This window comes from Phaethon aethereus (assembly GCF_964289735.1).
Source record: "Phaethon aethereus genome assembly, chromosome: 3".
Classification (NCBI taxonomy): domain Eukaryota; kingdom Metazoa; phylum Chordata; class Aves; order Phaethontiformes; family Phaethontidae; genus Phaethon; species Phaethon aethereus.
Genome location: NC_138576.1, coordinates 45,198,008 through 45,224,396, shown reverse-complemented (window position 1 = coordinate 45,224,396; position 26,389 = coordinate 45,198,008). Strand labels below are relative to the sequence as shown.

At 36.0% G+C, this 26,389-nt stretch overlaps 1 protein-coding gene across 1 annotated transcript; it reads right to left on the bottom strand.

The window, feature by feature from the left end:
• Positions 1 to 17,412: 17,412 nt before the first annotated feature.
• On the bottom strand, positions 17,413 to 25,997 carry MANEA (mannosidase endo-alpha). The gene is made up of 4 exons (XM_081997635.1): positions 25,439 to 25,997; positions 21,707 to 21,816; positions 19,697 to 19,773; positions 17,413 to 18,986 (listed from the first exon to the last, which is right to left on the bottom strand). The coding sequence occupies exons 1-4, from the start codon at positions 25,986 to 25,988 to the stop codon at positions 18,350 to 18,352; spliced, it is 1,374 nt and encodes a 457-aa protein (XP_081853761.1). The 5' UTR covers positions 25,989 to 25,997; the 3' UTR covers positions 17,413 to 18,349.
• Between the last annotated feature and the right edge of the window lie 392 nt (positions 25,998 to 26,389).

The following is a 26,389-nucleotide window of genomic DNA, read 5'->3' as shown; positions in this document are numbered from 1 at the left end:
TCTCTTTATTCTATTCACATTTCTCTACTCCTCAACTTCAGCTGAGCCCTTTTCTGGCTCATGAAAATGTAATATACTTGGAATGGGATATTCATGTAATCATGTAACCTCCTGAATCTGTCTGCTTTCACCAGCACCTGTGTAAAGAATCCAGAGAACAGGATTTTTTTAGTTTCTTCATAACACTATTTTTAGATATGTAAAATGAAAATGATGTGAATATTCCTTCATCATTTATCAGCTGAGCTGGGACATCAAGGCTGGGATTTCCAAATAAGACTAAATACTATCAACAGAAGAACACTGTTTTGCAAAGCGTTGATCACCTGTAGATCTTGCAGTGCTGTATAAAGAGAATCAGTTTTATTAGCCTTCAGTGCCAGTCCAAAGCCTGAGGCACAAAGTGGGAAAATGGCTTTCCAAAAGCCAGGCTGAATACCTGTGCCAGGGTCAGGAACCGCGTGCTTGACTCTAAATGATCAGGCTAATTCCTCATGGGCTACACCCAACAGCTTCTCCAAGCAAAGTGATACCGTAGCTACCTAAGCTTGGTAGAAAGGCTTAAGGAAGGCCAATATGAGTTTTGTTTTCTCAAAAGCTTGTAAGCATTTTGAAGAATGTGTCCACAAACATATATAGATACATGTATATGCGTGTTATTTATTATTACATATTTCTTCTCTTTGCCTAATATTTTGAGTATTCTAGCTGAAAAGAGACAAAAACTCAGGAAATATCTTAACATTGTGAATGCAAAGGATACAGCTGAGCAATTAGAAATTTCACAGCACAGGTATGAGATACTACATACTGTGTACACGCATTATGCAAAGAAGGCACTACAGTGAAACACCATACCTTACCCACCCCCCTAAATAAATTACATTACTTCAGGAAAAACTGGCACAGGGGTGCAACAGTATCTGTACAGCATTTCTGTCTTTGATTGTCCTGGACAATTCCATTCCATACTGTTGATGATGCACTTAAACAGAATAAACACAGTTTATTTCTCTAATGGGCTATACTTGTGTTCTGAATGTTTATTTGCCTTTTTGGTAATTTTCAAGTTTTAATCATGCACAATGACACACTCATTTGCAAGGTCCTAAGCTCAATATATTCCCTTTTCTGCATTCTATTAAAGAAAAAAAAATACCAACTGATCCCTTGAAGTATTTTTTCTTTGGAGAAAAAAATCAGCATGTTTTGCAAGTGGAATTATATTAACTTAGCTGTGCAAATATTTTAATGGCCCAAGTGTTGTCTGAACTACTAAATAGCTCCTGTAATTTATATCACAGATACTCTCGCTTATTTGGATGAAAAGTTATAAATTAGTCATGTTTTTTTTTTATTTACATAAATCAATGGGGGAAAAAGGAATTTAAATCATTCACCAAATATTTTCTAAATTATAAGACAAAATAGATAATAATTTAATGGAATCTTAGCAAAACATTATGTAAAATGCTCTAGGTACTGCATAATTTTGTAATAAATGCTGCTGACAATCCACTTAACCAGCGCAATTTAATACAATGTATCTGTGTTAACTGCTGAATAGATTGATGAGATTTGGACAGGCTATAGTTGATAGCAGAAACTAATTAACAAATAAAAATGTTATGGCGATCAACCTAGGAACGGCGGTTACAAGCATTTGTTCTTGATCACAGTTGCCTTACAGTTTGCACGTACTTGTGTACGGCACTGGTTTCCATTCCACCTTCTGTATCTTTCTGGCCTATGTCAGCTGTACCACCAGTGGTGGCAGCGGCCCCACTTTGTCTGAGGGCACCTGCAGGAACTGCTCTGGAAGAGGTGTAAGAGCAGCCGGCTCCCAGCTGCCCTCTCAGAGAGGTCTCAGGCCTTTCACCCTTGGACAACCGCAGAACTGGGATGCTCTGGGTGCTCTGGAGTTGCTGAATATGTGCGGGTTGCCTGGTGCTGCCCAAGCCTGGTTGTTGCCCCGAGTGCCAGCCACCCTGGGCACCTGCAACAGTGCATCCCTGCACACGTGCATTGCATTTGATGCTTCCAGGGTATACGCTTGTTTTCTTGCTCCTCCGCTAAACAGCTACTCTGCGTGTGTGCTGTAAGCCCAATGCTTCCCACAGGTAGCCAACCTATTGGTCGTATACAAGTTCACTGTTTCGCGTGTGTGCCATTAACACTGGTACTTTTATGAAGCCACAGCTGCTCTGTGCATGTGCAGTAGACTTACCGTATAGGATAGGATGAGCTGCTGTAAGCAGTTCTCTCCTCTGTGAGAATGGGAGGTGATAAAACCATGAATATTTCTGGAACAGAAAATTGCAGAGACTTCAGTCTTTATCCTCAGGCACTACAGTCCTAAAACACCATGATTACTAATAATGATAAACAGCAATGAGTTGGCAGTAACAACTTCAATACTTTAGTTACAAAATGAGCCACAACTCCAGACTAACCTTCATCTGGACTAAGTAAGAAAACCAACCGAGCTTGTAAAACCATCAAAACTATTTAAACACATTTAAAACAAGAGAAAGTAAACTGAAGCACTTGGCTACAATTAGGAGCTAAATAAAAGGCTGTAAGAGATACAAAGAATTAAATTAGTCTCTGTACATAAAAAGTCTATGTGAATAAGCATCTATGTGTGCATAAAGCTGCTGTATATTTACATCTTAAAAAATCATTCACTTAAAAGCTCAATGAGCAAAATCGATTGTGGTTACCACATACAACCAATGATTGTATTCGTACAGTATGTAAGAGAGAGGAACATGCTAAGGACATTTAAAAACACAGAATCACAGAATCACAGAATCACTAGGTTGGAAAGGACCTTCAAGATCATCAAGTCCAACCATTAATCCAGCGCCACCATGTTCCCTAAACCATGTCCTGAAGCACCACATCCACACGTTTTTGGAACACTTTCAGGGATGGCGACTCCACCACCTCCCTGGGCAGCCTGTTCCAATGCCTGACCACCCTGTCAGTGAAGAAATATTTCCTAATATCCAATCTAAACCTCCCCCGGCGCAACTTGAGGCCATTTCCTCTTGTCCTATCACAACCTATGCCAGGAAGGAGGAAATGTACTTGGAAATGCAAAAAAGGCTCACCATTTCATACAAACTGCTCCTGTTCTTGTGCAGTAGTTCTGACAGCAACAAGCAATCCACAGTGAAATCATCCGTTTAGCTATCTGAGCAAAGAAGGCACAAAAGGAAATGGAAGCAGTCACATGAAATCATGTTCTTTCCAAACTCTGTCAACTGCAAACTTCTAAGGAGCTTTCCCAGTTTTTCTCACGCTTAGTCTAACCCAAAAATTCAGTTCTTTCTTATTTTCTAATAATGTCTTGTCTTGTGATTGCTTCTTCCCTCTCCATGACGCAAGCCTCAGCTGAACCCAGCTAACTCTGAATTCCTGAGTGCGTGCACTCAATAAATTGCCCAACCGTTGCTATTTTCACAAAGGGAACACTAGCTAGAGTGTAGCAGTACTTCTCACTATATGTGCTGTTCTTTCATTTTTCTGACAGTTCATGTCTCAACCTTATCCTACTCCCTTTAATCTGTTTCCTTAGATCCTCCCTACCCATGCTCCGGCAGAGTTTCTGAATTTCACTGCAAAATTTCTTGTCCATAATGTATTTATCTGATTTGCTGTCTTGTGAGCTAGTCTTGTTCATGCATTAAATGCTGTCTGAGGGTGTGGGAAGGATCCATGCTCAGAATTTTGCACTTACTGGCAGGTTAATATCTAACCAGAAATTTTGAAAAAGCAAACTATACTTTGGCTTTATGCCATTGTCAGTTCACGGTCATTTTTCATCCTGCACTTGAAATGGGATTTGTCATGTCAGCAAAGTGCTAAAGTACAACCCCTTACTTTATATAATGCACCCATAGGATTTAGTTTTGTAGCTACTTGCCTGGGAAACACTCTAGAGTCCAGTGCTGAGGTTACCTCCCATGCCTGCACACCACTCCATGGTTTATACATTGCTGAACGTTTCTTTTCCATCAAATAAAAATGTTATTTTGAGTTTTTCTTAAAGACCTACTCTTCCACTCCAGCAACCACTCCCTTTCACTTCTCACTGTAGTAATCTTAGCTATGAGAAAATTCAGAAAATCTGGGAGTTGACATGGGGCAGTGAGGTAGGAATGGGAACTGCAGGAAGGACAGATTTTGTAAGCCCTCTCCCCTGTGGACTATAGGAGCAGGGCATTAAGCAGAAAAGTAAGAAAAAGAGAGGTTCTTCAGTCACCTCAAATACTGTCTGCAGCTCTGGAAGAAGCGATTCCGAGACAACCCTTCCTGGCACGATCAGCACATGCAATTTGCAGTACTTCCTGAGGCCCTCTCCGCCCCTCATTTCTCTCTGGCCTAAGGAAACTCTACTATTTACTTGTCATCCCTCTCAGCAGCCCAGTTGGTATAATTATAGTATCTGCTGATAAAAGAATTCTTCTGCTAGTACCTTTTTTTCTAGTTTAGGAAAAAAAAAAATATTGTATTGGTTGGATGACCTTTATTCTTGTGCAGCTGCACCTAAAGTTGAGTTTTAACTGCTCCAAATACAAAGAAGAAACATCAGGTACCTCCGGACAAAAGGTCTGTCTTTTAGCTTATGAAGACGGCTTATTTTTTAGCAGCATCTAGATAAGCGTGTGACAGCGACAGGGTACTCGCGCTCTGCACACAAATCATCATAAGCAACAGTCTTTGCCTGAAAAAAGTACTTTTGACAACTGAATAAATCAGACAGATGGATCATAATAGATAAGGAATATTACTTCTGTTTTACACACTGGCGACTAAGGCAATTGCCTGAGGCCAGCAAGTTTCTGTAGTACAGCTGGGAACTGACTCTTGTATCTTGAGTCCCATTCACATAAAAAAAAAAAAATCACCCTCCCTCTAAGGATCTCACCAAGAGACATTACGTAGTTATTTTTCTGCATCTGTGGTGCAATAAAATATGCAGATGGAAAATTGGAAAGACAGGGGAAGGGCTTACGGGAAACATTTATGAACAGCATAACATCACTATAATTTCATGAATCTGTGTAATAATGGAAAAACCCCATACAATTCAGAACTAAGTTCAGGAGTTTACACATATCTTAGAATAACCATCTCCAGTAGCATTAGATTCACATTACATATTGACATTACACTATATCCTTGTCAATTCCGTCAGAGAGGGCAGAGTCCCATCTTCCACTTTTTTCCATCAATTGCTTCTATTCCCATCTGCTCTACAGATCACTCAAAATTGGCTGCTTTGCCCTCCTTGTTAACAGAGTTTTCCCCGTTCCCTCTGGAGGAGTGCCTTCTCCCCACCTCAGCTGTTTTCCATGTGACAAACTTCATGTGGGTGTGCGTTGGCTGCCAGAGTACGTGCCCCAAATACATTTGATTCTTTCTCCTGTTTCTTGTGGAAGTGAGCTACAAGTTGGTGATTTAGCAGGGCTGTTCAGCAGAAGCTACATCATTGCATCCAGTACAACATAGCTTGCATAAGGTGTTAGGCACAGGGAAAAGAGTACCTGTTTTTGTCTTAGTAGAGTGTTAGAGCTTACAGACGGATGATGACACTTGAGTTTTGTTCTGCTGATTTATAACTTTGATTTCAAAATACTGAATTTACTGTACGCTGTCTCTAATCTGGACACCACTTCCCTATTGAGGCTGCTCTTATCATGATGCTGGCTCAGGTAAGGCAGACACTGTGTTGTTACTCTGTCATGTGGATCTGACACCTTTGAACCTGTTGTTTTTGCTAGGTGGTCTGTCTTAATTTATACCTTCTCAGGGCTTTGCCTAATACCAGTGACATCAGCAAGCAGTAAATGCATACAAGCTGAGCATGCTGTCATTACATGGAAGAAAGGCTTAAAACCTGAGATTTTAGGATTTCAGATTTTGCTGTAGTTTAAAAACACGTGAACATTGCATCTAGCCATCTCTAGCATTTTGCTCACTAGAAAGCACTGATATTAAAAATACAGTTTAAGGAAGCAAAATAAACATTTATCCAATTTATCTTCGTTCTGATTTAGAATGCTTTTTAGCTGTTGCTGCCATGCTTTTATGTACATAGCATGTTAAGTTTCCTTATCACCCAAATATATATATGCTGGCTTCCCTGTTCTTTTAGATTTTGGAAAATCTACTTAGAGCCTAATCCAAAGCTCAAAAATCAAAATAGGCCTTCATATTCTAATGGACTTCACATGCTACAGGTTAACGTTTTATAAAATCTCAACTAAAGGAATGACTGAGTGCATAGGGTTAAGCACACAAATTCTATATCATATGACAGCCTTATTTTGTACGTTTTGTGCACTGGCAGAACAAAAAGGAACAAAAATCCCTATAGTCTGCATTCTCTGCTTGTTCACTTTCTTCTCAGAGGCTTCCTAACTAAAGGCTTAACACTGGCAGAGGAAAAAGCTTTTATAATCACACTAAGTATGAACATTTTGCAAGCTAGCTCTAAGGTGTTTTTATGTATTTCAATTAGTCTTACAATTTAAAATTCTTATCTATTTTTGGATCAATACAGACTTGGTACAGAAAAGTATTTTAGATTCTGAACAACAAAAAGAGATCTAAGTACCTGTGAACGTGTATTAAGTCATGTCCTGGTTTCAGCCAGGATAGAGCTGGTTTTTTCCACAGAAGCTGGTGTGAGGCTGTGTTTTGGATTTGGGATGAGAAACTGTTGATAATGTGCTGATGTTTTGGGTTGTTGCTGAGCAGTCAAGGACAGCCCAGCTTCTTGTGCTGGCCTGCCAGCGAGCAGGCTGGGGGTGCACGGGGAGCTGGGAGGGGACACAGCCGGGACAGCTGACCCAGGCTGGCCAAAGGGATATTCCATACCATATGACGTCATGCCCAGCACATAAACTGGAGTTGGCCGGGGGGCGGGAATCGCTGCTCGGGGACGGGCTGTCGATCGCCGGGTAGTGAGCAATTGCTGTATTGGGCATCGCTTGTTCTTGTACATTCCTTTGTTGGTATTACCATTGTTGTTTCTTTCTCTCTTTCTGTCCTATTAAACTGTGTTTATCTCAACCCACGAGGTTTTTTTTTCTAATTCTGTCCCCCGCCCCACTGCGGGAGGGGGAGTGAGTGAGCGGCTGCGTGGTGCTTAGTTGCCGGTTGGGGCTAAACCACGACAAGTCACTTGGCAAAAAATGCAGAGGACAATACGAATATCATCAGAAAAGCACATTTCTTTAGTACTGTCATTGTTTACCAAATACATTTGGTTGTACCATATTTCATAGCATATTACTGCAGTGAAAATTTGCCTAGGCATTACATTTTCAGGGAGGTGAAAGTATGAATTGATCTGTGTGGAATGATGAAAAGCCCCTTCGCTCCCCCTGCTCCCACGTATTACACATACTCAAGCTGCATCTGTGGGATGTGCAATCCCCCTCTCCTTCCCCATACAAGAAGAAACCAATATAGATCCCCGTAATGAACAAACAAGTACTTAGACTCAGGAAGCACATCTGGGGCTGGGGAACTGTGTACATAAAACTAAGAATATGGACATTTTCTACATGAATCAGTCTCAAATGAAAAAGGAGAAAATAAGAACAAAACAAAGAAGGAATTACTTCACCACAGAAACACACTTTACAGATAAGCTGTAGTAAAAATTAACAATGCCATTTTCTAAATCCTTAATAAGCATACAGTTCTGTTACAGGTAACTATGCAAATATCCCTTCCCAAGTTTCAGAAATTGTTAGGATAGTATTGAGTAGCATTTTCAGAGATTAGTGAAGGAAACTGTTATATGCAATCTCATTTCTTCCTTTGTGACACCTGAAAATTTCCCCATTAAACATCAGTGTTTTACACAGTAACAGCTAATTTACATGTGTTTTACATGCCAACTATAGTATTGCCATTCATATAACTAGCCAACTTTATTAGTTTCCTATTTTCAGAGTTTTATAGAAAAATTCTTTCCAGATCTGAGGTTTAGTTGATAGCCTAATCATTAGTTTTTGTAGATTAATTCAAAAAGCCTTTGGATGAATAAGAAATATGATTGAAAACATTTCACATTTAGAAAGAATTTGCTACTTCATGTCATGTGAGCAGTCTCACACGGCTCCTGTAAAGCTGTGTTTGAATGACGACCTATCATATGTCCACTGCCACTGAATTAACATAATCCAGTTTCTTACCGCAGCTGTAGCTGAAGATGGTTTAAGCTGTATGTTTTATTTTACAGTAAAATATCCTAGAAGCAATTCCACAGCCACTTACCAAGCTTTGTCACAAGTGGTAACTAGCAGTCAGTAGCCCAAAGATTTCTGACCATAATAACTAAAGATTTTTATTCTTTTCATTGACTAGGATTAGTCACAGGGCAATTTGCAGAACTGCACAAATTCTGCAAAAAGATTTTATGAGATTTAACTTTATAAGGTAATAATATCACAGATGAAACTTAATGTATCAACATAAATGGGTACACAAAGGAAAAACAATTGTTAACTTGTACAAAGTTCCCCACTGCTAATCAGAAGAGAAATTTTGGGATTTATAATGCAAATTACATTTTGACTTTTTCAAATTACAGTCTCTATTGCTGGATTCTCTGGAAGTCTTATGACAAATGCCCCAGTTGTGCCCTTCTTTACCTCTAAAATCCATATTCAAAGGCCCCTAAATGCCACAGAGTCTCTTTGCTAAGCTCCAAGAAAAATCTTGCTGCAAACTGATCATCAATGTTCCATAGTTTTAAGCCTACAACATTCAACCTCCACAAAAAAAATAAAAATATTAAGTAATTGCCACAAAAGCATAAAGCTTCTTTCCTCCACCTCTCTTTTCTACTTCCAATTTGAATATCTATCTTAATTTCAGAAACAGCTTAAGGCATTTTTTCTTTCCAAACAGAAATCAATACAAAGTCTACCAAAAAATACCTAAAGCAATACATGAAATAGAACTTATACTCATATTTACTTCATAAACACTTTCTCTTGGCTTCCAACAATCAGCTGTTTAGAGACTTTTTGAGGCAAAAGTTGCACCTGGTCCACCCTGATAATGACGTAAAAGTCTGATCAATGCAATGTGAATTTGCACCTACTATACTTTTGATTTCTACAATATCCTGTAGCATTCAGTTTGATAATTTAACTGTATTGAATGAAAATTTATATTCATTCTGAAATACTTGATTTTCTTTGTTTAAACAGGCTATCTGGAAATTTAGTTAGATGCCCTTCTTTTGTTATAAGGAACAGAAAATTGTTCTCCATTTTCTTCATAAGCAATTCAATTCTAGTCCATCACCGCATTCTGAAGAATTATTTTCCTTGAACCTGAGTATCTTTAATGTACTTTTTCCTCAGTTGGAAACTCTTTCAATCTTTGATTTTTGTAATCCTACCATGTATCTGTTCCACTTTTAAAAAAAATTGGATAACCAGTATTCCAGACACAAGCACAATGCAAATTTGTACGATGGTATAGGGGTACTTTCAATTTTCTTTCATGATCTGTTTGTTGTTTACTATCACTGAGCTTAATTTTTTTAATAGAACTAGCCAAAAGGACAGCTAAATCTCTATTTTAGGCAGTAAGAGACCACTATCATGTAGTACAGCTTTGTGTATGTATAGTATTTATTGATATCCTTCAGTCAACATTGTTTTTCCAGCTGCCATTTTATCACCCAATTTGTTAGTATTACGTAATTAGGTTTTCAATTTTTATTATCTTCAAAAATTGTGTATCACTAGAAATTTTTTTTTTTAAAAAATGACTTTCTGAACAGCACAAATGCCAACACAGATTTCTTTGGGACCTAACCAGTACCTCCCCGCTGCTATGAAAGTTAAACATTTTTATTATCTGTTTCTTAACTTTTAATGGTAACTAATCTAGTGAAGATTCTTCCCACTACTTACTTAAAAATTTAGTATCTTTTGGAGGCCAAGTACCTCGCTGAAAGCCTTCTCATCCTCAACCACATTTCCAATTGCACTTTCAAAAACATAATGGATTTGTGGTTCATGACTTTGCTTTGGAAAAGCCATACTGACATTACCCAAGACCTCTAGCTTAAATGTCTACTATTGCTATTTTTTTATCCAGTATGGATTTCAGACTTGTCTACAGTTCTCAGTCTCCCTCCTAGAAGTGTTTTAAAATTGATATCATATTTGTCCCATTTCATTCATGTGACTATCCCTAACTTAAACAACGGAGTATACAATATTTTTAACAGATTAACGATTTCATGTTTGAGTTCCTCAAAAACTCCTGAGTGTGTGCTATTGAGATTGGGTGATTGTGATTTATTGCTGTTCACTTTATCGATACATTCAAAAATCACTTGTATCACATTCCAGTTTAGGATATGTCTTCAGATTAATGACAAGTGAAAACTGGATCCAGCATGGAAAACTCTCCGACCTCTTCTGCAATAAACATAGCTACAAAACACTTTAAACTTCTCTGCTACAGCCTTATCTTCTTTGAATGCTCCTTGTATTGTTCTGTTATCCGTCAGCTCTACCAGCACACTAACAGCTTTCTGTCTACTTGTGATATGTTTTATGCATTATGAAATATGCATTATTTCATAACATAGAAATTATAACATAGAAATATGCATTAATGATGCCTCTAGTATATAGGTCTGTTAAGTCTTTTTTTCTTTTTTTGGTCTTAATATTGTATTATGTCTTGTGTAGCATGGTTTGCTATATCTTCTTCTGGGGGAAAAAAAAAGTTTCATTATTTTTATAGGTTTAGGAAGTTGTTCCTCCAAGTTTGGTGGGGGATTTCTTAGCCTATCTTTGTTAATGCCAGAGCTTATGCTCTTTACTTGTTTCATCATTTGGACAGAATCTTCATTTGAAAGATGTCTTTTATTTCTAACACTTTTCTTTATTCTGTTGTTTAACTACATGAACTTGTTCCAATTCTCTTAAAAGTGTTTTCTGACTGGTGTAATAATCTGAATATGGTTATACTGCCTGTATATAGCCTCCAGACATTTTATCACTTTGACATCTCTTAACTAGTTTCCTCAGTTCTATGCAGCTTATCTACTCAATGTCATGTTATTGCAATGGAATTTAAAAATTTTTGCTTTGTGCTTTTTCTCTAATGTTTTAATTTAAAAAAAAAAAAAGTACAAATAAATGCCACAAATTCCAAGAGCTAGTAGTAGATCAGGAAGCTTGCCAAAGGCTGGACCTAAATAGCAAAGCAGATGTACTTTTAGTATGCTAACAGCACAACTAATGCTGATTTCCATTTGTGCTTTCAGAATGTATTTTTTGAAAGTAGAGCCTTCACTCACTCACTTGGAATAAAATTTGTGTACTCACCAAGAATCATATATGAGGCAATATAAGGACTGCTGAGCTTCTCACAGAGTAAATGGCTGTCTACTTCTCTCTCCCCTGAAAAATCTTAGTATTGTCAGTAACAGATTAACATTGCTTTCTGAGGTTATTAGCTTCTTTTGAGCAAATGTGTTTCTCTTTTAAAAATAAAAATTGTGATTAAATTATTTTGATTAGTGGTAATGGCACTATGAAATATTGTATTGTTGAAATGTATATATGGAAATATATACATTCATACTTACCAAAATTTAACTGGCTATCTGATTTTAACAATCTTTATGTAGCTTTATGTTAATACCTTTATGATAAAAGTATTTTCTACAATAGTACCTTACAATTTCCCAAGAAACTTCCATTAAAATCACAACAAACTGGCAGTCGAATTTTTCACTAGTATTCTAAAAACAACTGGAGTTCTGGTTTGTTCCTTATTTGTTGAATCATACTGCAGTTTGAAAAACCAGTCTTGAGAGATCGTGCTGTGTTTCCATAGCAATGACTTCAAGTTATAAAACCAACTCTGAAGGCCAGGTCCTGCTCTCAGATACATAGTGCTCATTTCAATGTATTAAAAAAAAATAATAAATAACAAACCACTTGTTACTGTGTTAGCTGTATGCAAACCTAGCAACACACCTCTTCAAAGTTTTTTAAAAAGATCTAACAAAAATGTCGTGTTATATATTCTAAGTAGAGATGAGATGCATTTTAAAAATAAAACTTGTTTTCTAAAAGTGGTAAATCAGCTCTGAACGCAATAGCAGACACGAACATTACCTAATAAAACAGATCTAATTTTCTCAAACATGGATTTTTAGTCAATATACACTTTTGCTACAGTATAATCTATGTTGATTATCAAAATTTTCTAATTATGAAAAGTCCAGTAAATTTATACTCATACTTTTAGATAAAATATTGTAGGACGTGAACTTGAATACTCTGATTACTTCTGACTATCCACACTGCTTAACTGCTACAATCAAGACAACAGCCATTCTGCATCACTCCATGAACACAGACAGGCATAGATCTGGGAACTGCTTAAATCTGCACTAGATTTCCTCTATCATAGAAGAGCAGTTGTATTTTTCACATAGAAATGTGAAAAAAAAATTGTGTGTGCATACATTTGCATACATATATTCTAAGATCAGAATTCGCTTTTAAAAAGTTACCCTTTTTGAATGTGCCAAGCCAGCTATGAATAGTAGCAACAATGGAATATACATAAAATAAGTCTCATCACTTTTAATAAGATAATCACACTACGATAACACAGAATCACAGAATCACTAAGGTTGGAAAGGACCTTCAAGATCAGGTCCAACCATTAATCCAGCGCCATCATGTTCCCTAAACCATGTCCTGAAGCGCCACATCCACACGTTTTTTGAACACTTCCAGAGATGGCGACTCCACCACCTCCCTGGGCAGCCTGTTCCAACGCTTGGCCACCCTCTCAGTGAAGAAATTTTTCCTAATATCCAATCTAAACCTCCCCTGGTGCAACTTGAGGCCATTTCCTCTCGTCCTATCACTAGTTACTTGGGAGAAGAGACCAACACCCACCTCACCACAACCCCCTTTCAGGTAGTTGCAGAGAGCGATAAGGTCTCCCCTCAGCCTCCTCTTCTCCAGACTAAACAACCCCAGTTCCCTCAGCCGCTCCTCATAAGACTTGTGCTCCAGACCCCTCACCAGCTTTGTTGCCCTTCTCTGGACACACTCCTACAACTCAATCTCCTTCTTGTAGTGAGGGGCCCAAAACTGAACACAGGATTCAAGCTGCGGCCTCACCAGTGCTGAGTACAGGGGCACGACCACTTCCCTACTCCTGCTGGCCACCCTAGTTCTGATACAGGCCAGGACGCTGTTGGCCTTCTTGGCCACCTGGGCACACTGTCGGCTCATGTTCAGCCGGCTGTCAACCAGCACTCCCAGGTCCTTTTCCGCCGGGCAGCTCTCCAGCCACTCCTCCCCAAGCCTGTAGCGTTGCATGGGGTTGTTGTGGCCGAAGTGCAAGACCCTGTACTTGGCCTTATTAAACCTCATACAGCCCAATAACCCTAATACAAATAGGCCTAAAAACTTCAGGAGTATTATTGGTTTAAAAACATTGTAATAAGCCTGTTGCTTTCAGCCTAATTAAATTCTACATGTACTAAGGTAGTAGAAAAATAAAAATTCACTTTCTAAACTCATTAAAAAATACCACACACTCCATTTAAATCACACTTTTTGGGCATGTATTTATTGTTCATGAAAGTATTCATACATAAGCAACTATTTTTTGTAAACATCATAGGGAATTAAAAACATTGCTTACTTAAAAGTAGCAGAATCCAGCCTGTAATTTTAATACAATGATATAGTACTTTAGAAATAAGGACTTCAGTTGTATGCACGTATATAATATATATAAATAGACACACACACACTTGTTTTTATATATGCATGTAAGCAAATGCATCTCTGCCACAGCCAGGTAGGGTATTAAAAAGATTGTATTTTTCTTTATTCATGTTCAATACATAGCAAAGATACACTAACCATTCACAAAAAAATCATACTTATAAAATATCAAATTCATATCAGGCTTTTCTGCAGTGACAGTAATCTTGTAGACTTTCTTTATTGAATATTACAACTATGAAGTCGTAGAAATACAATCACTTTAGAAGCTTATGCAACATTTAACATGCTGGTCAAAAGTAAAAGTTAAAAAAGGAATGAAATATTGACACTATCTTAGCAAGTAGAAGGGTGAGGAGCAATACTGGTAAAATACCTTAAGACTGGGAAAGACATTTTCAGCTTACATTAAGTGGCAAATAATTTTTCTGTAAATAGTTTATCTCCTCTTTTTAGGTACACAAGATTCACCAAAAGGTGCCCTAAATTACATTATGTCCTTGTCCATGTGCCCAGAGGTACATTCTCCTACTAGCAACACAGTGCCGAAAACACTCATATGAAATGTTTTCAAGAGAACCCAAAAGCCATGTGCAAAACCTGTTAATTCAAACTATGCTGAGTGTATACATACCAAGTTTCATAATAAAAATGAGTTCATTGAAGACCCTTCTGCTTCAACATCCTCTTAAGAGACAAATCATTGGCACCTCAAAAGAAAGGCACTAGACAAACACATTGAACATCAGTACAGAAACTACATTCACAATAATCTACAGCTTGCCACTGAAATATAACAGCATATGCAGGTGTTCTTTCCCTCAAAATTCAGTACAGGTTTATAGATCTGAGAAACATGCACTACTATACAAAATTTAATATAAATTCTTATTTTGGAGAAGACGTATTAAGCTTTAGTTCTGAGATCATTCACAGAACTAAAACAATTTACTTAATCACAACTGACAAGCAGAAATGAACCTACAGATTTTCTTTTAGAAAGAAGTTCTTTTAACACAAAGACTTGCTACTTGTCTCAAAAGCCATTTCCCCTCTGGGGATACTCAGTCAGTAGTATGTGGTCGATAACTTCAGGTATTTCTATATTTACATAGGCATAGCATGGCATGATGTCCATTAAAACTTCCCATAATGTTTCCTGCTTAATCTATATCAATGTAGTATATCACTCCAAGTACTATAACATACTATAACAAGATGAGTTGAATGCAATTAATCAGTGTAAAAATATTAAAAGTAATCTTTACAATTTTTTTCAATTAGTTAAGAAATAATAGGGGTGTGAAGCCAAAGTGAAATTGGATCTAGATATTCCTTAAATTCCATTTCAGAACTGAAACTCTTAACAAATATTCTTCTCTCCATCCCAGTTTTGGTTGCACCTTGGAGGCTTTTTTTTTTTTTCTCCCTGTAACTGTAAAGCTTGGAGCAATCACCTTCTAAATACGTGCACCTTCCCCCTCCCTCACTCCAGTAACTGTGCACTTGTAACAGTCTCATTTCTTTGCAGTTTTACAAATCCTCTCCCACACATCTATTTTTACTCAAATTTCCAAAAAACTATCATGACAGCAGCTGCAGTCCACCAGCAAAACTCTCCATCCCCTATAACAAGAAGTAGCACTAATATCTGCTCTAAGTACAGAGAAAGTATTGGGCAGGAATGTTGGATAGTTCGAGTAGCTGCTATTCCATCAGCCCTCCTTAGGATCATCAATTTAAATTCTATACTCTGAAATATTTTATCAGGTGGCATATTTACAATTGAAAATGCATCAAGGACATAAAAATACAGTGAGTACTCAGCGGTGATGAATTTCTAGGCACTTAATTTTCATACTTTTCTACAGAAATTCTGTGAATTCTTCTGAAGATCCCAGTAGACACCTGTGTGTCATGGCCCACACCACTTCATGGCAAGGGCTAAAATGATACCGTCACAGCAACTACAGAAGTCTTTCAGATTAATGAAGATCCATTACATTGTTACCATAAATTATATTTTAAACAAAGATACATCATCTCAGTTGTACAATACTCTACAACAAATTTCAAACATTTCTATGAACAGCAACAAAAGGAGAAACTTTTATAGTCACGGAGAAAATAAACTGCCACCAGGAGAACGTAAGGAGCTGAAGGCTGAATGCGAGCTTGTCAAGACTAGCAAACAGCTCAGACAACTACAGTAAGAAAAGAACAGTGGATGACAAAAGTTTAAGCAAGGGGAAAACAAAGAGACTTGTCCTTTCAAAAGGTTTGATTTCAGAAGATTTTTTTAATAATATGTGCAATATAGATACACAAAACTTTAATCATTCCCTCACATTTAAAATAAATATATGGGCTCTTTGGGCTGTAACAACATAAATACTAACAAATTATAAAAACAAATTATGAACAGGTATTTAAGGGACTTATAGTAAAAACGTATAAATCAGTTTCCTTAATAAAGGGAGTGAGTGGTTGTTTTGGAAGTGGTAAAAGTCTAGTAAGTGCTTCATACGTCTCAGACACTATTTCATGACTGTGGTCATACCTATATCTACTTCAGCTTATCTACCTGAGCATAAATATAACAAAATAAGCATTAGTAAACATTTGTTTCAGAAGCCCTTTGGAGCTTACAGAAGTGCAGTAGGAAGATGCAAAATACTATGAAGAGGTATTAATAAGACTCCAATAACTCTAGAGGTGCATTTCAACACACCAGGTTATATATCTGTCACCCAGTTCCTGTGTTTTTTTCAAGCAGCTGAGGGCATCATATGACACCTCTTTAACAACTGCAGAGAAATGACAAGAGAATTAAACTGTAAATAAGTGAAAGATAAATAAAACTTTCATACCAGAAAGACTCTAGAAAATATTAGTAGTAACTGGTTTGTATTTACTTGGAATGAAATGGGTTTCTGGAAAAAACATATTGTTTCCTTTTTTGTTTTTTTCTTTTTTAACCAGAAGTCCTCACATTCACCATACAACTTCATGGACAGATACTGTGAGAACTGAGTAGATAGTGTAATTTCCATGGGTCCTGCTGAAATCAATGGAATTGTAGTGGTCACAACAGTTCCAGCATATGAACTAAAACACAGGATCAGCACCTTGTATATAAATTAAAAAAAAAAAAACAAACAAAAAAACAAACCTAAAAAAAGCCACTTTGCTACAGATTAAACAGTTTCTGCAAATAAACAAAACACTGCACTATCTACTACTCCAAAGTTCAGGACTTTTCTATGAAGTTCTCTGAAAATGCCAAAAAAGGGATTGCTGAGGAGACACGTCCATGTGACTTGATCCTTTCAAGCTTCATTAAGAAAAACAGTTAATAATCACAACATTTGAAAGCTGAGATTCCTAGGTCTGAAAGTACTCATTTCCAGCCACACCAGTTGTTAAGGTGCATATCTGGATGATAACAAGATTTTAGTATCTATTATTCTGAATTCTGGAACTAGATGTGAAAAACAGTTAATCTCAGATTTCAAATTAAGCTAATGGGTAGCTGCTGTCATTGCTATCAAACTAGACTACTCCTAAATCATAAACAAAACAGCATTTTCTAAAATTCTATTTATTGTAGGACTAGTAAGATATTAGCTTTAAAATCTTTAAACATTGTAGAAAACACAGCAGATCTGTGTCTGCAGTCTATTAGCAGACAACATATAACAATGGAAGTTTTTGTATCTTTTTTGCATGTTTAGGGTTCCACCCCCCCTCAAATCTTTTCTACTCTCAGTTTCGAAGAATTTTTTTTCAAAGATTCAAAGTAACATAGAAAAACTATGTTACTGGTCAATACTCAGTAATCAGCAAAAGTCTGCACAATGTACCAAACAGAACAAATGGAAGTAAACTAGAAATTTTTCAGCAGTTCTTTGGAATGCAATCTTTCAAATACTTTTCTTTCTTCTTTTTTTTTTTTTAAAAAAAAAAAACAAAAACCACTAGTGTTGCATCACACATACCTCTCCAGTGCTTTTACCACAAGTTAGTCATATATCAAGAACCCCCTGTGTGCAAAGCATTAAAAACAGTAGATGTAGATTATTGCACACACTACAGACATCCATCCTGCAAGAAGCTATCAGGATAAAAGTATCACTTTGATTAGAAACACAACTACAAGAATAGAGGAAGTATAACTATGCCAAATTTTTGTTCTATTTTGGTCATGTAGAGTTATCCCATGCAGATGTTCCAGGAGCTCAGCATGCAAGTTACAAAGTTTAAAAAAACAAAAAAAAAACCCCAAAATAAAACCCCAGCATTTTACCCTGAATATTCTTGAACTACAATATCTAATAAGACAGAATTGCCAATATTCTCATCATCTTTTTACTCCTCAGAATTCAAATTCAGTAGTAGTGCATATATATTCAAGATATACAATAATTTGAACATATCTATAATAAAGACATTTAATAACAGACTTTTCAGCTTTCAATTTCTTTCTCAATGTATTCAATGCTTTAGGAAACAACCGCAGCAATAGCTCACATAAGCCACTGTTCTTGTTCTTTTCTGTACTTCTCAGACCACTTCTGAGTAAGCTCTAGGTAAACATTTGGTTTATGTGGCTTATAATCAAGGTAAACCACTTGTCCAGTGCGTTTGGGGACAGCTTTCTCAATCTGAGTTCCCTCATGCCATTCATTAAAAGATGTAATAGAAATAATTTCTGGTCGTACCAAAAGGGCTGCACTGAAGGCAGTCTCATAGTACTTCCCATTGACACGATTACGGGTGTTGTGGTTGTTCCACGGTCGGATACTGGTATCAATATAACCTGGCCCCACACTTGGAATAAACATTAAGTTGTTACTATCACAAAAGGCTTTTAAACTTGCCCAATTATGATGAGATGAGCCATAGGAGAAGCCGTTGGTGGCAAAGTATGTGTACATTCCATCAAAGCCGCTTCTGTGAATGTCATGCTTATGTCTTTCTTCCACAAGAAGTGCAATGAATAACGCATCATACGGGGTATTTCGAATAGTCTGGGATCCAGAAACAGTTAAGAGATTCGCCCATATTTCAGGAATTGTTACATAAGAATCATAAATATAAAACATGGGGAGAAATCTGCCTGTGCTGGTCTTATGCCTGTAAAAGGCTGAATGGCCTCCATATCTATAAAGCAAACAAGTATCGTTAAAACAAAGTTTGCCACTTGGAAAATACTGTTTTATAATCTGAGCTTAAGACTTTTCCTAAAAACTAATTTAAAAAGACAGTGCATACACTTCAAAACATTGCAATTCCTATCCATTTTCAATCCAGTATTTGCTGAAGCATTAAATAGTGAATCTGCAAAGAACTTTTAAATTACTACAAACTAGTAACTTAGTGTCAAACTGCGCTATAGGTATTCGTTTTCTCTGAAGGGCAATTCTCTAATTCAGGATGAAATAAGACAGTCTAAGTAGCATTGATAGACAAAACAACTAGTAGCTGTACAGAATTTGTCAAGCTGAATTAAAATCGTTAGAGGTCAACACATTAAAGCTCTAGCTGCTAGTTTCTCACTATAAAAATATATGTTTAGTTTACATATCATGTAGCTAATACTTTAACTGTTTTAATTTGAAGTATCATGACTTGTGATACTAATGAATGTCAAAAGCAATTCACAATCCCTCTCAAATTCACGCTTCAATATTTAAAAAACAGACTTTGAGTTTTGTACCACTGAAATATGAACAAAGTTTCTTATAGTTGTCTTCAGTCTCAGTACACATTTTTATATATTTATCCAAGCTTTAGATAACATACAGAAGTCCCCTAAACCAGCATGTAACAAACCCCAAAGGAAAACACTGAAACATTCTGAAAACACTCACTTGTCAATGATGTATTTGACATTGTGGTACATACTGCGATCATCCCTATCTTTGTAAGGTTCAATATGAAAAGTGACCTGAAAGACAAAAACATAGTAAGGGCAACACAAACGTAAAATACTATTGAACACACAGGCACTGTGTATTATATGAAGCAAGTACCAGGTCACATTAAATATAGCTCTTTTTTACAGAGCAAACATTTTTGTTAGTCTATTTGGAGAATAATCGAACCCTAATTCAAATCTTGCACTGCTAAGATTAGAAGCTTCAGATACAAGGAAGTTTGGTAATAAAAAAATAAGTATTTACATTAAAACAAAACACTCTCTTGTTTTCCCTAGGCTACAGTGAGTAGTAAAAGCATGCTTTAGAAAACTTAAAAAACTACAGCAGAAACTAAAAATTGAAATAAAATATTGTCTATTCAAATGTCAAAGAACTGATTAACCAATGAAACACTTTAATATTCAGTTTCTAAACAATGTATTAAATTTGCTATAGATAATTCTCCAAGGAGAGTTTTCAGTGTCAAAACAGATTTTAAGATATGGGATATGAAAACTTTAATTTAATAGATCTATCAACAGCAATAAACTCTTGGAACTAAATCTAATACAATGTACTGCTATTGCTCTGAATTTCAAGCTAGGAGCTCATAGAATTATTTAACCTATGCATGTGAAGTCATTTCAGTGTAAAAACGCCATTGTTTTCAAATACACAATTAAATGGAAGAGTATCTTACATTTATCAAAGCAACTAGTTTTTCAGAAGCAATTTTAGAGCAGATTACATTTAACAAAGTCTTCAACAACTCAGCAACAGTAGCAAATTTCCACTGTAGAGCCAATATCTCTATTAGGTACAACTGTAGTAAAATAGAGTGTTCGACTAAAGCACTAATTTTGTATTTCATTTCCAGCTATCAAAACCAGGCAAATCAAAAGGACATATCTTTTAGCAGACATAATAGTGTATTTTGTATGTTGGTTTTGGTCTACTAACATTCCTAACACTTAACTGTAATTAACTTACTAGTGCAAGAACGTTTAAAAACATTACAGTGAAGGTAGCATGTAATCTACTATTACATATGTGCTACTTATATCACATAATGCAATTCACACAGCATTTTTAACAGTTTGAAAATTATGTCTGTGTCTGATTTAACCGTACCACTTTCCTCTTGCGTGTCAAAGAATCTACAGTTGCTACTAGTGACAGGAAATTTCTCAGAAAATCTGCAACTTGCGTGACCAACTAAAACCAGAGCAGATGAACAGGCTGTATTTTTAGTCCCCAGTACAGAAAACACCCTCCAGAGGTGGAGGTAGCTATAGCTATATAGCTATATACATATACAGCTACTTAGATAATTTAAACATTCAAATTGATTACCCAGCAAGTCTGGAAGGCAATGCACATTTTCTTTATTCCAAGGAAAAATACAAGTTTTAGTGTAAAAATAAAAAAAATCAAACCACGATTTTAGGTTCTACTAATCAATCTACATAATCTTTAATTGACTTGACATTTCACCCATTTCAGGAAGACGGTAATTTAGCCTTTCTATCCTGTCATGCCCTGGAGTAACCTAAAGCAGCACCGCTCTGACCTTACTGTCTAAAGCAGGTGTTACCGACACCTTCTGGGATAAAGATTCATTCAAACTAGAACTTCTAAGACATTCATTCAAACTAGAACTTCTAAGTCCCTCTTTATTACTCATAGATACTTACTCCTGACAGAACTCCAAAACAGAAAAAAGGCAGATTATGATATTTATTCTAGTTATAAAGAAATATTGCTTACGTCTTATCAAAATTCAGCATAGTTCAAAGGGCACTTATACCTGCTTCTATGACCCAAAAGTGTGGCATAACAGGAGACAGAAACAGAAGCCACCATTACATGACAAGCTCCACACCGTGAATCAAATGCAGTAAACTCTTACCAAGGTCTACTTTCCTAAGTAGTCCTATTTTATGTATCTTAAAAGTATTTTACCTTTAGATTATATTTTTGTGCATAATCCAAAATAACAGGCACCAAATCATCAGTTGGTTCTCCATTTTCATCAGCCATACCCGGTGGGTACCATGAAAGTGCTATTACACCTGAAAATACAAAACTTAAGTTTTAAATCATGTTTGTTAACATGTAACGTACATTATAACATTGTCATGAGTTGTAATTATTGTCCAATGTGAAATCTACATAATATAAATGAAAATTTCAAATTCCTTTTTAAGCAATTATGAAACCTCAGTGTTCCCAAAGTGGATTTTAACTTCTCTTTTTGTTTAAAAGACAACAAAACAAACAGTGGTTCTATCATCTGTGATCATCTGTCAAAGGAACAGAACTGTACCCAGTGTCCCAAGCCTAACACTTAGAGCCATTCCCTCCCACTTTGCAGCATAGCATCCTAATCTCCAGGTTGTACCAAGAGGAGGACAACGCTCACACCTAAGGCATTATTAGCTGTGCCACAGTACATAGGTTTAGAGGACACTCAAGAGATGAGGGCTATGCATGAGATGAAAGACATTCTTCTTTTATGAAACTTTATTCCCCACCATATTTTTGCATTGTAGCTGTGGCTCTACCACAAAACAACCATTTCATACTAGAAGCAGTGACTGTAATCCCACAACCTTCCTTCTTGCTACAAGCAGTTGCTATGGTGTAATCCACCCTTCCAACCATGTGAAATTAGTTTTTAATTTCATTACCTAAAAAAATGCTTGAGTAACTCTCAATAATTTAAGGACATTACTATTCCTGTCAAAAAAGATGACAACACATACAATGTCCCTATACTGTACATTTTCCTGATGTACTCCAAGAAAGCAAAAGAACACATACTTCTTCAGAAAGGCTAAACCTTCTAAAATAAAACTCTGTCAATTAAATAAGTTGAACCTTTTAGGTTTGTAGCTGGAAATAATAACAGGAAGAAGGTAAGACAGAAAGAAATACATGAAATAATGATGTAGGAATATTTTCTTAACAATGCTATTTAAACCACATGGAAGAATAAGTCAATGTGATTCTTTTTAACTAGGTAAAGGTTTAAGTACACAAATCAGGTCACTGAGATAGGGAAGTATATACTCTAAATTCCATCTATTTTACTAATATTATAACATTTCTGACTAACAATTTCCAAACAAAAAGTCCAAAATTATGAAAAAAGAAAGCATAAATTGCACTGAATACACAATCATCTTGTAACATCAAAACCAGAAATTTCAGCTCATTATACACTGAAGAAGTTAGTTCAACTACCCTCAGCATATTCTCTCCACATTTTATTAAAAAGATAATCACAAATAATAGACTAACTATCACAAGAGATAGTCTGCTCAAGGATAATAAAAATGCAGTATTTTACTGCATTTTATCACCCTATCTTTTATTTCACACAAAAGACAAGGACAAAATTCAAAGGAGTAAAATGTAAAGTACAAGTAGAACAGCAGCAACAAACTCCAGTTACACTCAAGGTATCTTGAATACATCTGCCAACACCCTCTTCTATACCATTACGAAACAGGGAGAAGTTCAGGAGACAGAATTGTTCATCAAGGAACCCAAATTCACGTTTGCATTGGTCTTTCCCTGAGAAAGACTACTTAGTATTTTTCTCCTGTGGTTAAAAAAATAAAGTTATGTACCACTTCAGGAGTCTAAAAAAGGATAGACTCAATGCTAAAAACAGTAGCATAAATGTGTTTAAAACCAGAGTAGAAACATTCAAGACAAATGAAGGGACTTCAAACTGGACTACCACAAAAACAGGCTGGTGCAAAAAAAAAAAATTAACCAAGCAATCTGAGGAATAAAATCTATTGTATTAATCTGTTAAAAATTAGGAAATTAATAAATAAGGAAGGAATTTTAAAATATAAGAATACAAAGAAGCAATGCATAAGACTCCTGCTGCTTCAATCTCTTATAGGCCTTTGATCATTACACAATATTGGCTAAAGGAATCACTTACGTTTTTCTCCTTTTGTAAGATCCTTGATAAAGCCTTATAAAAAAGGCTAGAAGGAAAATTATTATTTGACAGAATGTAAAATGCAGTCATGGATTAGACACTGGCTAAGAAACAAAAAGAAGAAATTGTAAATAATCAACCTAACAGTACACAAAAAAATGAACAAAGTATAATTCTTATTAAAAAAGATGTGATATTTGAAGTAATGACCTGGGGGAAAAAAGCTGATGATTTATGTTGTACAAATCTAGACAAAAGAGAACAAATTCAAGTATCCTTAAATCCAGAAGTCAGAACAACAGCAGAAATCACTTTTGACCAAAATCAGTAATGTTACAAAGAGTATGTCACAGGAAGCATGAACTACTCATTCACACTTCTGAGTTTTAAATGGAAACTAACTTAAGCTACTAAAAAAACCTTATTTTGCAAAGCATTTTTTCCGAGTATTTGGCACCTTTTCCACCAGCAGTTCAGCTTTACTAGACATTCCTATTAAGAAGATGAGAAACATCACTGATTATTCTAAAGCTACAAGTGCTGTCTCTGCTGTTATCGCACTATCATGCATTCATTTGCTTTAGATAAGACTAAAATTGCTTACTGGAAACTAATACCCAAGATTTCTCTGCAACAGTTTTCCCATTGTTGCTGGTGTTCCTGTTAATGGAGTTACCATATTACTGAAAAGGGTGAGAAATTTCCTACATTTGTATTAGCTCTTGTACAAAATACAGGTTAGGTTAAAAAACCAGGAGAAAACAATAACCAAGAAGTAAACATTATACAAGTAAACACTACTAATGAGAATATAACAATTACATCAAACCATAATGATTAGGTAAATGAAAGAGATTCAATTCAAGGTGATTAGCACTCTGAATAACACTAGGAGCTCTGGTCATGTTGCTCCAAGTACAATTACAGAGTTTAACATGTGATATAACAGTCAAATGACTGCTTATTTTAAAGAAGTTGAACATAAAAAGGAAAAAGCCCAACAACAAAGAATGACAGCAAAAATATATTGAATATACTCCTGTATATAGTCCATATTATTTAGAGAAAGGGAACATCAATTTGTATTGGAAAAAAAAGATATTTTTGGACAAAGACATAAAACTATAATTAGCTACAGTGAAACTATCGTACCGGAGTTCAAGAAGGTTTGGATTAGACATTTCCATAGCTAATGAGAACACCCATAAATACACTGCATAAAATATAAATTGTATAAACGCTATAGTCCTACATGCTCTTTGCAATATGAATTAATACATAATTGTTATTATGCACAGAGAATTCAGAAAAAAAGAACTGCTCCTAGTTGAACAGACTGCTCCATAACAAGGTTAACATGTTTTACTGAAACCTGTTCTTAAAACTGAAGTATTCATTTCCAAAAATAAAATACACAGAAAAAATATTCTAGCAATGGTTTCTGTATTTTCTACATATGTTGTCAGTGCGTAACAGTAAGTCATGAAAGATGTGCACCTACAGGATGACAAATACGGTTCTTGGTTTCTGTGCTGTTAGATTCATGAGACACAGCTGAAGACTACATCTTCAGATGTAGTTTCAGTTGGGGATTAAAATTCAGAAGTACAAAGACATTTACTAGTTTCAGACATTTCCCAAATTACACAGAAAAATGGAAGAACTGGCCAGTTGTGTTCATGTATTTAAGGCTGGATAAATGAACAACATGCTGAAACATTAACATTCATTACCAGTTGAAGCTGAACGCATTTGTTTCATGTGGGCTTCTATGACAGAAGGGTCTTTGGAACTGTACGATCCAAGTTCAGGATAAAAGTTGGCCCCAATGTCCTCAGGAGGATTATGTCTTCCCTTTGGATAATTGTTTGCAATTTTGGGATCCCAGTGTGGCAACAACGGATGGTTCCAGTGAATGTATTTACCATCAAACTGTGGATTCCCAAACCAACTGTAGTAGAATATATGGAAGTTATAATTAGGAGAAGACAGCTCTTCTTCCAGCTTGTTTACTGGAGACATAGACGCTTTCATAGTATTGACTGCGATACTATGCAAACTACTGACACGCGTTACAGTATCTCCTTGAACCCTATTTAGTGAATTCTGTTTGTTGTTTAAGAGCACTGTCCGTTGTTGAAGTTCAGGCAACAAACCAAGTCCAAATGGATCCCCAAAGCCAGCTCTGTCAGGTCTCAGAGTCTTCAAAGCCATCATTATGGAGCAAATAAACAAAATAAAAAGTAACAAAATGATGCATGTTCTTCTGCGAAATCTTGCCATGATGTCATAGTTCAGAATCCAAACAGAAGGATTTTGTCCGCAACTGATCAAAAGACAAATATTTTAAAGTCAGATTTCTTATTACCTAATTCAACAGTATGAAATGCTTCATAAAGTTTTGACAGAATAGAAATAATATGGAGACAAATATGACGCATACACTTTTATACCCCCCTTTGGGCAGGGTGGGGGGTATAAAAAAACATTTTTGCACTTGAGAATGTGTGTCAGGTTCTGAGGTTCTATGACCAAGGATTCACGTATTTTATAAAATAAAATAAAATAACTCTTGAACTTGTTTTCCTAACCCAAATAAATCCCATGAAATGGAAATTATAGTTACATTATTTCAGAACTATCACGTTTTTGAAAAGTTTGATAGCATAGAAAATAGAAGAAAA

Bases quoted from the DNA above. Each gene is read 5' to 3' on its own strand.
- MANEA (XM_081997635.1), bottom strand. From the start codon at position 25,988: ATGGCAAGATTTCGCAGAAGAACATGCATCATTTTGTTACTTTTTATT. The intron at 21,817-25,438 runs GTAATGAATGTT...TTGTATTTTCAG, and splicing joins AATGCGTTCAGCTTCAACTG to GTGTAATAGCACTTTCATGG. The intron at 19,774-21,706 runs GTAAAATACTTT...TTTGTCTTTCAG, and splicing joins CACAAAAATATAATCTAAAG to GTCACTTTTCATATTGAACC.